Source organism: Xyrauchen texanus, chromosome 38 (genome assembly GCF_025860055.1).
Source record: "Xyrauchen texanus isolate HMW12.3.18 chromosome 38, RBS_HiC_50CHRs, whole genome shotgun sequence".
Classification (NCBI taxonomy): Eukaryota; Metazoa; Chordata; class Actinopteri; order Cypriniformes; family Catostomidae; genus Xyrauchen; species Xyrauchen texanus.
This window is the reverse complement of record NC_068313.1, coordinates 30,528,703-30,545,075: the sequence shown is the minus strand read 5'-3', so window position 1 is coordinate 30,545,075 and position 16,373 is coordinate 30,528,703. Positions and strand designations below refer to the sequence as shown.

At 38.5% G+C, this 16,373-nt stretch overlaps 1 protein-coding gene across 1 annotated transcript; it reads right to left on the bottom strand.

Annotated features, from left to right (window-relative positions):
• Window positions 1–16,138, bottom strand: LOC127631824 (mannan-binding lectin serine protease 1-like). Its single transcript, XM_052110187.1, has 12 exons — window positions 16,026–16,138; window positions 15,393–15,615; window positions 12,595–12,772; window positions 11,855–11,986; window positions 9,408–9,604; window positions 6,434–6,581; window positions 6,140–6,258; window positions 5,960–6,038; window positions 3,454–3,573; window positions 3,292–3,363; window positions 1,725–1,781; window positions 1–1,604 (listed from the first exon to the last, which is right to left on the bottom strand). The coding sequence occupies exons 1-12, from the start codon at window positions 16,049–16,051 to the stop codon at window positions 745–747; spliced, it is 2,211 nt and encodes a 736-aa protein (XP_051966147.1). The 5' UTR covers window positions 16,052–16,138; the 3' UTR covers window positions 1–744.
• Between the last annotated feature and the right edge of the window lie 235 nt (window positions 16,139–16,373).

Sequence of the window (16,373 nt, the reverse complement as noted above, 5' to 3'; positions counted from 1 at the left end):
AACTAGGAGTGTAACCTCCCTAATTCAGAAGTTAAAAGAGATTATAGTTTTCTTTATTTAAATCTAGCATTCAAAAATGTGCTTAGACATTTTGTTGGTGAATAATGGAAAACAACCCATTTCATCTGGTGTAAATTATTTATAACATATATTGAAGAGATATAATATTGTACATTTGCTTGTTCATCATTTTGTGTTAGAATATATAATACATGCTAATACTGATATAGGCTTAATGAGTACTGGAGAATAATCCACTTTGAGGACAATATGAATTTTAGATAACAGCAGATGAAAAGGAGAACATGCAAGCAAAAGCCAAAATACTGATAGCGCATGTTCATCACCCATGTGGTTCATCGCCCATCATCATCTATGTGATGTGCATGTTTTCATCTGGAAGACATATTCTGCAATACGTCACGACAATAAGAAGTTTCCTCTCGAATGTCAAAAAATACATTAAGCTGATGTCTTTAAGACATCTTTGATTTAGAATGTACATAAATCTGCTCTTTGTAAGAGGTTTATCAGAATATTGAACAGAACATAGAATGTAGAACTTCATAGCACTATATGAAGTAATTCTAACAAACCTCCATTAAGTTGAGGAGAAGAAGGCATTTAAGGGATATTACAAAGACATAGTGGGGAGAAATTTAAAATTGACACAAAACAGATAAATTTAGAAAAAAGGAGAGAAATCCAGCTCCTTCAATGATATTTTCCGTCATTGCCAGTGGCCTATATGTCCATATGCGTGTGAAGCCAGTGCACATAATTCGCCACCCGTGTGTACACTCCATACACTCTCTGACTACCACATTCCTCTGGCCCGCCCCAGGACACCAGTCCTTGTGCCACCCACCTGCCACTGAGGTCATCTTGGATGACGAAAGCTCCCCCACTATCACCCAAACAGGTGTCCCGCCCGCCCTCGTAAAAGCCAGCGCAGAACATATTACTGGTGATATTGTAATTGACGGAGCGTGAAGCATAGCTAGCTTTGCATTCATCTTGTGGCACAACCGGCAACTTCACATACTGGAGGAGTTCAGAGACAGCACCAGAATCAGACGTCATACCGCTTGTGGAGGCAGAAGCGTTTGCTGTGTTGATGCCCCAACCTGCCACCACGCCAAGGGTGTAAGGCATTACGTCTTGACCCCCTATGCCAGGCTTTGGTAGACAGACAGGTCGCACTAACTCAGAGAGTGCCACCTCCTGGCTGAGTTTAACCAGTGCAATGTCATTGTTGTAGTTTTGAGGGTCAAATTGTGGATGGAGGATGACTCTCTCTACAGAACGGTTGGTGGCTGTGTGCTTATCCCGTACGTCCGTGAGGCCCAAGTGGACTCGGATGTGTTCAGCAGCGACAGGGATGATGGAAAGATTACGGCGATGAGAGCGGAGCACATGAGCCGCCGTGAGAACCCAAGATGGGGAGAGCAGAGCTCCGCTGCCAAACCAGCGGTCCTCAGGGACACGAGATGCATCCTCTACAGAGAGAAGGGCCTGCCAGGGGAACAGACCGGGTGATGCTGTTTTCCCCCCAACGATTCGCTTCTGTTGGGCAGGGAAGAGCTGGGACTGTTCACCACATGCTTAAACACAAAAACAAATTTGTGCAAATTATTAAAGTTTTGGAACACAAAACATAATTGCACAAAGATACATTCCTAGACACAAATAATTTGTTTAAAGCTTAACAAGAGGAATGCTACTTAGTGGAGTCGGAAGCTGGGGGTCAGGATTTGTTCTCAAGTATTTTTCATCTCCTTCTACAGACACAAATAAAAAGTTAGAGAAACTCTAGTCATTTAATATTCATTAACCTTTATAAATCACTAAATGTAATACTCAATTACCATGCAAATGTTGTTGCTGTACAACGTAAAAATAACTACAGAGAACAGAATATGTATAAGCCTGTGTGGCAAGCCAGGCATGGCCAAGTAGTAAGGACAGACACCTGGTGGAGAATTAGCTCAATCAGCTGGGAGAACGATAAGAAGGAGCCGGAGCACCAGACAGGAAGAGAGAGTGATGCACAAGGCTGTCCGTATGTGTGTGTGTGTGTGTGGTGTGTGCTGAAAAGCAAACCTTTTGTGTACTGCTGAAAAGTAGTGACTTATTGTGTGACACTACAGGATAATTGTGAATATTCCCATGCACACACCTCACCTTCACCCTTTTACTTGTGCCCAAAGCCTCATCATGAACCAAACATAGGTGTTTAGTGGTCTGATTGCAGCCAGAATCCATCAAGGCTTGATGTGTACTCCCCTTAACACTCACAGGCATTCTGTACACTCTGGGGGCAGCCCATGGGATGTAGGGGACCCGGACCAATGTCCCAGCTCCATCATGGGACATTGGTCCTGAAAATGTGACCGGTTTCGCGGGTTCCCCACAAATCCAGCAGGCCGGCCCAGACCTTACGTCCGCACCTGTGACAGCGGGTTCAACCACCTGAGGGGGAGAGCGAAGAGAGACAGAGGGCACCGGCGGCTGTGAAAAACCCTGCAAACAAGGAGCCAGCTTCTGATGGACATTCCTGTGTTTCCGGGGAATAAGAGTAGGATGGAGAAAAGGGGCAGACACTTTGCCATTCCTTTCGACAGACAATGGATAAACTGCTCCAGCACCACCAGATTGGCAACTTCATCTGCGTCACAGTCCTCAGCCAGCAGTCATTTCCGGCGGGTGGCCGTGCACGTCAAGCTTTAGCAAGCAAAATTGTTGCCAGTGTTGTGCGGAGCTGCAGCTGACCCGCTGCAGGATGGTCTTCATCAGGTCGCCATATGCCAGGAGATTCGTTGCCAGCAGATGTTGCACCACGAGTTGAGCTTCCCCAGACAACAGTGGAAGGATTCCGGCCCACTGGGCACGTGGCCACTTCCAGATCTTGGCAGTTCTCTCAAACAAGTCCAGTAATGCTTCTGGATCATCTTCTGCCCCAATTTTCATGTGGGCAACCAGAGGCATGGTGGCTGCTGTGTCCGGGGTCGCGGCTGGGTCTTTCTTCTGTGTAGTAAGCTCTGGATGGACTGCTGGTCTCTGTTTGAGCCTGGAGAACCTCCAGGAATTGACTATCATGATCCTTGCAAAGCTCAAGCAGGGCTTGATGTTGGGAATGATGCATGCTGGTGTGTATGTCCTCCAAAAATCCCGGGTTTCAGCACCACTGTGGAAAATCTCAGCCAGGCGTCCATCCTTACTGCTTGGCCATGGCCGGTTCGCCACAGCCTGATTTCATTATAGGACTCTTAACACATTAACAAACCTTACCTGGTAGACAGATGGGTAGCTGTGTCCCATCCTCACTTACCCATTGCCCACTCTGATGACAGGTATATGTGTCTGAAATGCCAATGAGAATAAAATCCATAGTTAAACCTAATATGACTTAAGTGTAATGAAATCAAAAACTGACATTAATTAAATACATACTGTTGAGTGTGGGAGTGTCTTTACAGCTGTACTGTATTCTGGATCCAAACACAGTACTGTTCCCAAAGCTCTGAAAAACCACCTCACCCAGTACTAAATCTACTGCACCACAGTCGACCACTAAAGGAGCGAGAGAGAGAGAGAGAGAGAGAGAGAGAGAGAGAGAGAGAGATTTACTGTACTCATGACTTCCTTCTTAAAGGAATTTTTCATACAAAAATGAAAATTCTCTCCATTTGCTCACCCTCATGCCATCCCAGATGAGTAAGACTAACTTTCTTCTGCAGAACACAAATGAAAAGTTTTAGAAGAATGTTTCAGCTCCGTTGGTCCTCACAATGCAAGTGAATGGTGACCAGAACTTTAAAGTTCCAAAAAGCACATAAAGGGTCTGGCAGCATAAAAGAAATCCACAAGACTCCAGTGTTGTAATCCATGTCTTCAGAAGCATTAGGATACGTGTGGGTGAGAAACAGATCAATATTTAAGTTTTTTTTTTTCATTATAAATGTACTTTCAAATATACACGTTCATGAGAGTTATTTTTCTTCAGTTTTTTGTAGATTCACATTCTTTGTGCATATCGCCACCTACTGGGCTGTTGTGCAGATATGATCAAATATTATTTATTTATTATTTTCCTCTGCTTTATCACTCCCTTTCTTTTTCTTACTCCTCCCTGCCCAGTAGGTGCCAATATGCACAAAGAATGTGAATCCCTAAAAAAACTGGAAAAAAAAACTCGGTCCTTTCATGAACATGCAAAAGTGAATACTTATAGTTAAAAGGACTTAATTATTGATCTTGTTTTCACTCACAACTTTCATCATTTTGCTTCTGAAAATATGGATTTAACCACCGGAGCTGCTTTTATGCTGCTTTTATGCACTTTTTGGAGCTTCAAATTTCTGGCCACCATTCACTTCAATTTAATGAACCAACAGAGCTGAAATATTTTTCTAAAAAAATGAAAATCGTACACATCTAAAATGGCATGATTGAAAATGTTTGTTTTCTTTTGCAGATTTTAGAATGAGTTTTGTGCATATATTTAATAAACTGTACAAAAGGCAATCTTCAAAAATCTCCAAAAGTACAATTAAAGCACATTTTAGTAATTATAAAATGTGACCAAAATGAACAGATATGACATCAAATTAAGTCATACATTATTTGTTAGAGAGATTAGATTGGAAGGATTATTTTAGCATAGTGAGGTGAAAACAGTTCAATGACTCACAGGATGTTTAGAATTAACCTTAAATGTGATCAGTGGATTTTGCTTTAGAACATGCCATAGTTCTCATGAGATGATGCAGATGGAGTGGAGTTAATGAACAAATTAACAACTCAAATGGAGAAGGTAGATCATACCGAACTGTCAGTGTCCACTCTTCCAAAAGGGGTTTCCACAGTTGAGGGAGTTCTGTTGTGTCTGAAAATCTAAGTGCATTTTATGTGTCTTCTGTGTGTCCAAAAATAAACCAAATAGTCATATGAATGTGTCCTACTGAGTAAAGATAGGCATATAAACTTGTAGGGGAGGGAAAAAACTGTAAGGATCACAACAATTAGATTTCTTTGATGTGTGCCTTGAGTATATCCACACATACCTATGTACAGTATATTGATCACTGGTTTGACTCAACCCAAAGGCCCTTGTCATATCATAACAGTAATGACCAGTAGAGGGAGACAATATCTTAAACTAAACTAATGGCCATCAGAAGTGCTAAACTGGTCTCTGACATGGAGCTCCTATTGAAATATTGATCATGTTCAGCACAAATGACAACATACAATTTATTTAAGCTTGTTTAACAAAAAGCAGTTGTGCAAAATGTTTCATTGGAATAAAGTGACAAGGATTATAATGCAGGGTTGAATTATCAACAGAATTTAACACATATTTGTTACAGTCCATTAAGTAAATCATCAAAAATTCTCAGATTATTCAATTAAAATATATTTTTATTAAATTAAGGTTTATGATAAATTTAGATTTTGTTCTATTCAAAGACTAGCCCATAACATATCAATCCAAAACATAGTCCAGAACTAAGAAAAGTTTCCCAATAAACCCCAAGAAAAGGAACTACAAATACATAGAATCAACAATGTACCTTATGTTATAAGATATTTAAAATATGGTTGAGGAGTGGTATCTTAGTACTCTGGAGTATCAGAAACTCAAGCCGAGTTAGATAACGTTAAATACAAATACAAATGCATTGCCTGTTTGTCTTTATATCAAGCTGTTAATCAAATACTGCAGTGTACAATGGGCTACAGTTTGAAGTTGACAGTGATTGGCTACCAGCTGTAACTTATCTAACTGTTTAAAATGCTTGGTAGGGAATGGCGACTCCTTTAAGATTCCTTCACTGGTGGTAACAAGGAGAGGTAAAATAAGACAAGAAAGAGAAATGGCAAGTGAGAAAGAGACAGTAGGAGGAAAGAATAAGTGTCTAATCATAAATTCTAGAGTTTTCAATTAAAGACTTACTTTTACATAGCGGGATATCGCTGCTCCATTTTCCATCGTTCTGACACTCAATCTGATAATGCTCAAATTCTTTATCACCCTGTCACGGACAGAAAGCAAGAGTCTTAAAAATAGTAATGATTTGTCTCTCCATCATTCACTGCCTTTGTCAGTGCAAGAAAAGTGCAACCTTTGCCTGACCTTTCTCAATGAATAACCAGAGTCACAGGTCACCGTGACGTGATCTTTGAAGATGTAGTTAGATTGCAGAGGCTCTAACTGTCCATTAAGGGGTGTCGTGGGAGGAGAGCATTTAGAACCTGAAGGTGACAATTTTTAACTGCAACACTGACATACAAATATAATAAAACATTAAGTTTATGTGTTTTCTCCATTAAAAAAAATTCTAAAAGATTTCCCTTCTCTTCTCAAAAAGCTGCTAAATTTTGGGATAGGGCTGTTCAAAGCTCATCATAAAATGTATCAGTCTCTTACCCGTAGAGGTGTAGGTGAGTTTCCAGCCTAGATTCTCTCCAGAGTTGTCACTGTGAAACAGGATGCCGACCATGTTACTTCCTGTTTTAATCTTCCCTGGTGACTGATCTCCACAAAACGGACCAAAATCTTTGTCACCGGCCAGAATCTGTGGAATAAGAATTATCAGGATCACATTTTATACCAAGGGCTCTATTTTAGTAAGCACGCAAAGCAAAGCGCTACGCTCAAAAACCACGTGCTGTGTTATCCTAAGTTAAGGAGCCACACACAGAAGGAATTATGCTAAGTCTAAGTGCAATTTTCGTGCCAGCGCAAAGTACAAGTGGGCATAGGTGGGAGTGTTTGCGTCTGTGTTTGCGTGCACACTATGGGTGAATTGCATGGTAATGAAGAAGTGAAAAGCGCAGTATGCAATTTTCCTGAGAAACAGGTCATTGTGATAAGACGTTTCAAAAGCAGGTCTGTTTTCAGTGCAAAGTCTAAACTCGGTTCGTGCATTTGCAGGTGGAAATAAAGTTTATGTCCAAACTCTGAAAATATTTTGGAACATCACATTATATCCCTGATAATTGCTGTATTATGAAACTAAAATGTATGAGATGTGTTAAACTCAGGTCATGTTTTTTTATTATTATTGCTATTATTTTTATGTTTATATTTACAGTTGTATTTATGACATAATATGTATTGGCATTTTTCCACCCGATGCCATAGTAATTTTTAAGTCACTGCAAAAGGGGCCTATGGAATAAGTTGGGAAAATATTTTGGCTTTGGTATGATTTTTATGACCACTTCATTATTTTAATTATATTTACGTTTTGTTTAAAGTGTAACTTTAATGTATATATATTTCTGGTGACATTTCTTTTGTGCTTAAAATATATTTTTTTATTTTTCAAAAATTCTAGCCATGATTTGAGTGTCAGTAGATTAATATTACTTACAGAACACTTTTATAATGTAATGGAATGTACTCCCAAATCCTGATGAAAATCACATTTTCTATGCTTATAAAAGAAGCGTGTTACTGTGATAGAAATATTTCTGTTCTTCTAATTAATTGCATGCAGTCAATTTAGACTACAAACTTCTTATGATTGTGTTGTCATTGTTTATATCGCTGGTGCTTTTTTTATTTTATATATATATATATTTTTATTTTTAAGTTGGAATAGCCAATTCCCAATGCTCTCTAAGTCCTCGTGGTGGCATAGTGACTTGCCACAATCAGGGTGGCGGAGGAAGAATCTCAGTTGCCTCCGCATATGAGACGTCAAGTCATGCATCTTATCGAGTGGCTTGTTGAGCATGTTACCATGGAGATGTAGCATGTGGAGACCCAAGCTATTCTCAGCGGCATCCACGCACGACTCACCACGGGCCCCACCGAGAGCGAGAACCACAAATTATAGCGACCACGAGGCGGTTACCCCATGTGACTCTACCCTCCCTAGCAACCGGGACAATTTAGTCGCTTAGGAGACCTGGATTCAAACTCATAACTCCAGGGATTATAGTCAGTGTCAAAAGTCGCTAAGCTACCCAGGCCCCCTTATATCGCTGGTGCTTGACAGAGAATGGACAATATACAAGTAGTAAGATGCAGACGCTGCAATAACTGGAGAAGAACCTCCAAATTAAATTGCACTTGACCAAGCCCGTTAGCGTGTTTACTGCGCAAGATTTTGCCAAATCCACTTGTGCCTTGACAAAGAGCATGCTTGCATGAAAATACTAAAACCAAAACAGATGACTTTGCGCTTATGATTTATGGCATAGCACTTTGCTTTGTGCTAGCACTCTTGAAATAGGGCCCCAAATTTCACAATAAATGCTCAAATTTAAAGTAACATTTTAATTCCCCTTTCGAATTATATGATGACTATATGTAACTAATGATTTTCATGTGCACAGTGGTATCATCATTAGCCACTGTGCAAAATTGTAATTATCCACTCCGATTTTCATACACTTGCAAGTCAATTATTTTTATGTCAAGATTTGTATGTTACAAGGGCTATTTCCTTTTAGTCTGTAGTCTTAGAACTAAGAACAATGGCTCTAATGGTGTTTGTATTTATGCATGTGTGACTCAAGTCAAGAGGACCCAGGGGTTTAACCTGTGGGTGACCAAGAAATCTGGTATTAATGTCTATTAGACCAGGTTGCATAACATGGTCCTTATGGTGTGTTCAAGTTTTTCTGAGAAGTTCATACTTGCGAGGTAGCAGATCGTTAATACGATATAATGTCTGTCCAAGTGATTTTATTTTGGGGGGGGATGACTTTCTGGCAAAGATAGGAAGCTCCTTTAGCAATAATGCTACACAATGAAGAGCAAAGCAATGAATTAGGCGTGTAATTACTGTTTTATACAGTATATCTGTTTTATTATTCTCTTGCAGCCACATATAATGATGGGAAATGTAGTTTTCTTGCACAAGTCTGTTTTCTGGCAGGCCTAATTCTTCATGAACAGTATACAAAATGCATACAAATGAAACTGCACAGTCAAAATCCACAAGTAAAACTGAAATATTGTCAATAACAATTTGTTTCTGCTACTATTCTTGAATGGACACGCCTCCAATTTGGAGTCAAAGTCAAGGCTTGAAGAAAATCCAGAGTTTCCCCACTTTGTGGTGATGTTCATGTGTGCACATGACTTGAACGCACCATTAGCCATGTGAGATTCTTACTGATGGCTTTGAGATACTTTAACATTCATGACTGACTGAATTTATGTTTGTTTATATGGGCCCCTGTTTGTCTGTACCAGATGTCACGGAAGTTTTTGGACATATTTACAAGCATGACGTAGTTTCCTTATTTGATTTGCTAAATTGTTTTCATATTTTTCCTCTATATGACTTCTGTCCATTCTATTAAATAACATTTTAGCACTTCTCTTTTCTTAAAAAACAAAAACCCTATTGCTATACAACGCGGACAAGCTGCAAGATTCTCACTTTAACAAAGTCATAAGGGCAGGTGACGTCAGGATGGTCTTCTATGTCAAAGGTGTCATCAAACTCCAGAGTGATTTGAAATCCCTCCTCCAGCTCAATTCGGTTCATGCAGTCCAAGCTTTTGGGGTACGGTTTAGGGAAATCTGCACTGGTGATCTCTCCAGACCGCTCCGAATACACACTTTCATTACATTCCACTGCAACAATTACAAACACAAGAACATACTGTGTATTAGATCAATCACTCCTCATACTATAGAAACCAAAAAAAAGGAATGAACACTCATGAACAATGAACATACAACAACAAAACAAAGAGCCTTTGTCTTTCTAAAAAAACCTTGAATGTACAAATTGCATGCAAATGCATTCTGCTTCCCTAATCAAGTGTTTGAAGTTCACAAGTTTATCCGCACCTCACTGACCCCTTAAATGTAAATATTTAGCATTCTGCGATTAGTTACAATCAGATGGGCAGAGGCCAAAAGCTAGACATAAAACAGACACAGAATCACAGAAATACATGTATTAACTATGACTACAATGCATTATAGCAACATAAATCATGATAAAGTGACTAGATTTACCAGTGTCCAAGCCAACATTATGTAAATATGTTTTAATTAGTTCATCAGACTTACACAAGGCAGACTGCAAGATTTCTCTGCTTTTTCATTAGGAATCCCAGAAACTAATCCTAGATAAACCATGAGCACAAGATTTCTTACAAAAAATAAAATACAAATTAAATTCAATGCAATTTAGGGCTAAAAGTTTACATGAACTGCATCTGTAATGGTCAAACAGTGTTTGCCATGACCACAAATATGGACACAATGTAGATGAAATCACACACACACACAAGGAATTATACTGTATCTGTAAATTATGACATAAACTTGACTAATCAACATTTTCTTGAGTATTAGTATAGCTTAAAGGATTTTCCTCATTAACTTACAAATTAATAATGTTTTGAATCTGGCACCTTTTGGCACCAGAGAGTAAGAAATGGGTCAGAGAGTCAACCTTTTTTTTAGTGGGAAGGTTTAATGGAGCTTATCTGGGCAGCTGGAAAAACAATGGTTTTCGAGGTAGGCTTAAACGGTAAAAATGTACCAACACATTAAGCAGCATTGTTAGGCCCTGTTATAAGTAGACTTGCAGTCCACAAAACTATACAGCATTATTGGAGCACATATTACCCAAATATTAACAAGGTCATTATGTCCAAAGTCAAGAAACAAAAGCCAGCATCAGGGATTTCACTATATAAGCTTCAAACATCCTCCACTTTGTTAAAATCACCAAAACAAAAGTCTCCTTATAGTATCATGAGTTTTTTTTTAATGGAATTTACTTGATGTTGAGGGATGAAATAACAATATTTCACTTTATTACACGGCTCTACAGAATACTTAATCTAGTGGTCTGATTTTTTTTGAGTAACAACCACACATCCTCGTATCAGACCACTCATCCGGGTATTGCGAGCCATCTTTCCTGCTTCTCGGATCACTTTCCGATCTCCACAAGTAAGCTAATACAATAATCTTATATAGCGCTTTTTTTAACCTTAGAGGTTACCAAAGCGCTTTACACTGTGTCCCAATCACCCATTCACACTCACACTCACACTCATACACCAATGGTGTATCTGCCATGCAAAGTGCACAGGTTCTGCCATGCAAAGTGCTAGCCTGCCATTGGGAGCAACTTGGGGTTCAGTGTCTTGCCCAAGGACACTTCGGCATGTGGAGTCGTGTGGGCCGGGAATCGAACCACCAACCCTACTATTAGCAGCCAACCCGCTCTACCACCTGAGCCACAGCCCTCCCCAATAATACAAATTAAACAGTGTTAAGTGATTATTTTTACTCACATAACTATATATTTTCAATGCAAATCAATATGTTATGTCAATGTATTTATTTATTTTTTGTTATTATCCATATAATTAGTGGGATAATGTAAAGTCAGCCAGCTGTTATCTCAAAACAAACCCCTTCAGGATGATACAAGACCCTTCAGCTTTAGCACTAATGCTAAACAATGAAGAGCAAAGCCATGAATTAGGTGTGTAATTACTGCTTTATACAGTATATCTATATTATTATTCTCTTGCAGCCACATATAACATATAACATATAAGGTTTATTTTGCTATCACAGCCAGCTGACTGTATTATCCCTTACTTAGTTTTGCATAGAAAACAGCTGGTAAAACATATGTTTGCTTCACGCTGCTGTAAAGAAGCTTTTTTTTTACATACTGTAGATGACAATCCAACTGTAATGAAACAAACATTTTGAAAAGGAGTTGTTCTAACCACATACAGAATTTATATAGAGAATGAGACTTTAAGATTTTTAGCTTAGTAAATGAAGCAGGTGTTATACAGTAGTTTAACAGCTCATAATGTCAGTGGGTGGATTCTGAAATGCTACCTTTGCAGGTTCTGTTGTCGGAATGAAGCAGGAACCCATAACGACAGAAGCAGTAGAAACCACCAATGTAGTTGTGACAAAAATGATCACACACAAGATCTTCATCATTTCTGACCTGGCATTCATCTTTGTCTGGAAAGAGACAGAGAAAATTAGCAATTCTAGCAATTAGCCATTAAAAAAATAGTTAAATGCCCCATGAAGTTTGGAGTTTTGTGATTTTTAGTTAGTGCATACTAGCTTTGAGGTTATCTAAATGCCAGTGTTCTCCAAAAAGTTGACAGTTTGAGAAGATATACATAATTTAATCGTCATTTAATCATACAGACATGTAATCATTTAAAATGTACAATCTTTCCCTTGCTGGAAAATGGACCGAAAATATTGATGACTCATCTTGCACTCATGGGCGTGTACAATATTTTTTGTCCAATATAATGCTCTCTAGAATGAATGTCCCTCCCTATTAGCACCTGCCTCTGACTTGCAGTGGCAAGTAACAAATCATAGTTGTGACATGGTTGAGACATAAACTAAATACTCTTATCTTTTGTTTTGATTAATATATGTAAGTTAAGTAATAAATAAGTTAGAAAACAATGCTCATCAATCGATTTTGTAGGGTCTTTAAAACTACTGGCACTTGCGTCAACATGGAAAGACCATATTGTATTCATGTGTGTGTACATGTTGTGCGGGGGAGTGTATGTGAGTATGAATGTGTTTTTCCACACTCTCACCAACTGCGCTAAAGTGGGCCTCAAAGCCAGAGTAACGTTCCTCATTTGAGAAGTCTGAACGGAATGCCACACTGATCGTTCTCCCAGGGGACATAATGACATCATCAGCAGGGACATGCTCTGTGTCTGTATTCTCTTTTCCACAAAACACGGCCAACTCCTCAGTGTCTGAGTATACCTGGATGAACACAACACACAAACACGCAACAACAACAACAATCAGAACATTGCTATGCACTACACTGTCCATACAGGTTAAAGGGATAGTTCACCCAAAATTAGCCTCAGGCACCTTTCAGTGAATGGTGACTGAGAATCACTTTCCACTAAAAATCTCTTTTTGTGTTCCATGAAAGAAAATTTGTCATACAGCTTTGGAGTAACATCGGCACAAGTAAATTATAAAAAAATATATTTACTTTTTGGGTAAAGTATCACTGCATAAAAACGTTATTATTAAAAATTACACATTGAGCAGACTAACAGCAAATTTCCATTTGAACACTCCTACCTTCTCAAGCTCTGGATGTTCCCAAATAAATTACAGTACACAACAAGAATACTGCCAACCCATTCATTTAAGAAAATACCTGAACAAATACAAATAAACTGGCATGCGCATAAACACAATTAGATTAAGTAGACAGCCAACCTGCCAATCAAACACACAGTCATCCGTCCAAACATTTCAGACTGTAAACCCAGCCAAGTTCTCATTGTGTTTCCACAAATGCACACGCACACACACACACACACACACACACACACACACACACACACACACACACACACACACACACACAAAGAGCCTTAAAATATGTCTCTAATCGGACTCCCAGCCTGAGTGTTTACTTTACCCATGTCAGTGAACGGTGGGTAACCCACAGTTTCCAAAGAACCCCCATTAAGAGATGGCCATAGGCAGAGTATTTCTAAACACAATAATAAGCACATGCGCACAAATACACAGGGGACTTGACAGATCTAGCAATTAAAATAAAATGTGTGTGTTGAAGACATGCCAATGCAAGAATTCTAATTGCACAGCTATTTCACCAGACACACCTCCAGAAACATTATTACAAAAACAATCATGCAAAGGATAAGGTATGTGTATGACAAATGGGCTATAATCATGCCCTGTTCTAGATGCTCCTTGTGCCCCCCTGAATTTTTTGGAAAATCATGTGATTTGACTTGCTGTACTCATGTAAAACAATTGAATCATAATTTCTTTAATAATTATTATGCAAGCAGCTTTACAGGAATATAAGTACTTTTTAAAATGTGTTACTCTGCAGGACCATTTAAAGGTGCAGTCAGTAACTTTTTGCTAGTGTCATCTTGGACTTGCAGTGACACCTAGTGGTGTGGATGCAGCATCATTCAAAATCAATAGCTTTCTGTTACAGATGCCATTGTAGAAATTCACTATTCACAATCAGCCATGATTAATTTAATTCAAGAGTGAAAGAGTCCAATAAAAAGAGGGTTACTGAGATTAAGCGAGTAGTGTTCAGCTGGTCATGTGATTCCAAATTGGCAGTCCCCACGAAGACGCCCCTGCCCCATGTAGAATAACACCGATTTGATAAGGTTACTGATATGCCTAGAGTCCTCATCTCATGTGGTTATGATTTTTGTACATATATTTCAAAATTACAATAAATAGTTTTAATGTGGAAAAATGACTGAGTGCACTTTTAAGATGAACTAGCAATAAAAAAAATTACAAATTGAGAAAAACTTAACATAACTTTTTTTATACATATGCATTCTAACATAAAATCTTGAAAAAAGTAAATGGCCACATTTATGCATCAACTATCCATCTATGTGTCTGTGTGTGTAACTATCACGGTGTGTGTTCTCCATGCTCTTTGTGTCTGGTAGCGGATCTTGCTCCGTTGCCGTGGCTCGTTACCATGACTGGTTACTGTGGCACCCTCTGGGGGTATTTGAATATGAATATATCCCCCTGTGGAGTGGGCAGCGCATTGGCTCCTGTGAAATAAATGCTGTTAACTCCATCCACAGGGCATAAGGGCATCTGCCAGACCTGTCCATCAAAACACGTTCACAGACCACTCTTACCAACTTATACAATGAAAACACCAAACTGAAAATGAGATTCTTGCAAGCTCTGGACATGGTAACATGAGACTACCATTGTTTTTTTGACATGCACCATGGCAATTACATGATTTTTATTCATTGTACCATGGTGATACTGTTTTTATTTGATGGTACCATGGTAAAAATATGTTGTTGTTTTTTTGTTATTATACAATTGCAGTCCCTTGATAGTCTTTAAAATACCATGGAGTAGGCTACCATGCAAGTAACATGGTATTCAAGTGGCATTGTAATCATTCAGTACCATAGTATATATCGAAGCACCATGATATTACCAAAATAAGCTAATGTGTCAGAACCATTGTACCGCCACATTACTTTTAGTTAAAGTATCGTCCAATATGAAGATGGTACATGAATATGATAATCATTTAGTTTCATTGTAATGTCAAACTCTGATGTATCAAAGTTCTATGATATTATATCATGACTGTACAATAATAATTTTTCTAAGGGAATGTAACTGATCATGACTGTGGATATATTTCAGTATACTATTATTATAGAAATATTGCAAATTCTGTCAAATTTAAATTCGTGTGAGGTTTTAAACAGAAGTTTAACAGTATTGAAACAGTATGCAAACAACTGTAAACTGTATAATCAACACGTCATTACTCTACTTCTGCGAACATTATTGCACATATTTACGTAGGACCTACCTTTAAGTAGTCGTACTCGCACAAGTATGACGGCTCGATGTCGAAATGCATAAAATGAAGTCGGATTTGATATCCGTCCGGTACTGTTATATTCCACTGTATTTCTGTCTGCTTCGGGTATGATTCGGGGAAGTTCGGGGACTGGATGGTCCCGTACATGTCCGTGAGGTGGATGACTTGAGTCCACAGAGGCCACACGAACTGGGTCAAGATCAGAATAACACTGCGTACAGAGACATTTTATTTGATAATGTTATCATTGTCAAATGCGGCATTTTAAAGGTTTATATTTAAGATTAAACATAGTGTGTGTGCTCAACACATTTTATAAAGCGATTTTAATGCGATGCAATGTATTAATCCATGTCAGCACATATAAAACCGAGCCGGAGAAACAAATCCCAGACCACTTTAAACCCATCATGGAAATTAATTAATTTCTTAAGTTAGAATAAAAGAAAATGAAATCTTAACCGATCGACATTTGATCCTAAATTGATACTTGAGAAGAAAAAAAAATACCCAAAGTTCAATTTGGTTTCAGACCATTTAAAATGCAATATATTATTTCTTACAGAAAAATCAAAAGTTCAATGTGAAAGAAATTGTTAAGCCTATTAAGAAAATTCTCACCACGTGAGATCCATGACACTGTTCATTTACATTTATTTCTCAGTTGGAAAGGGGTTGCATTCCCGACTGAACTTTTACTGCAAGTCACATTGCAACTGTTTACAAAAAATGGTCTCCCCCACGGTGTGTGTGTGTGTGTGTGTGCGTGCGTGTGTCGGGGTGGGGTGAAAGTTTCTTATGTGGTTATCACAGTCACAGTATCAATATCAACAACACTAACAACAAGTTAATAGTATAATAACAATGCTCAAATGTAATAATTTAAATATAAAGATAACATCAGTCAATGGTGCTTTAATGGTAGGCCTATATACTGTGTATATATATATCAAGCAAAATGGTTTTATT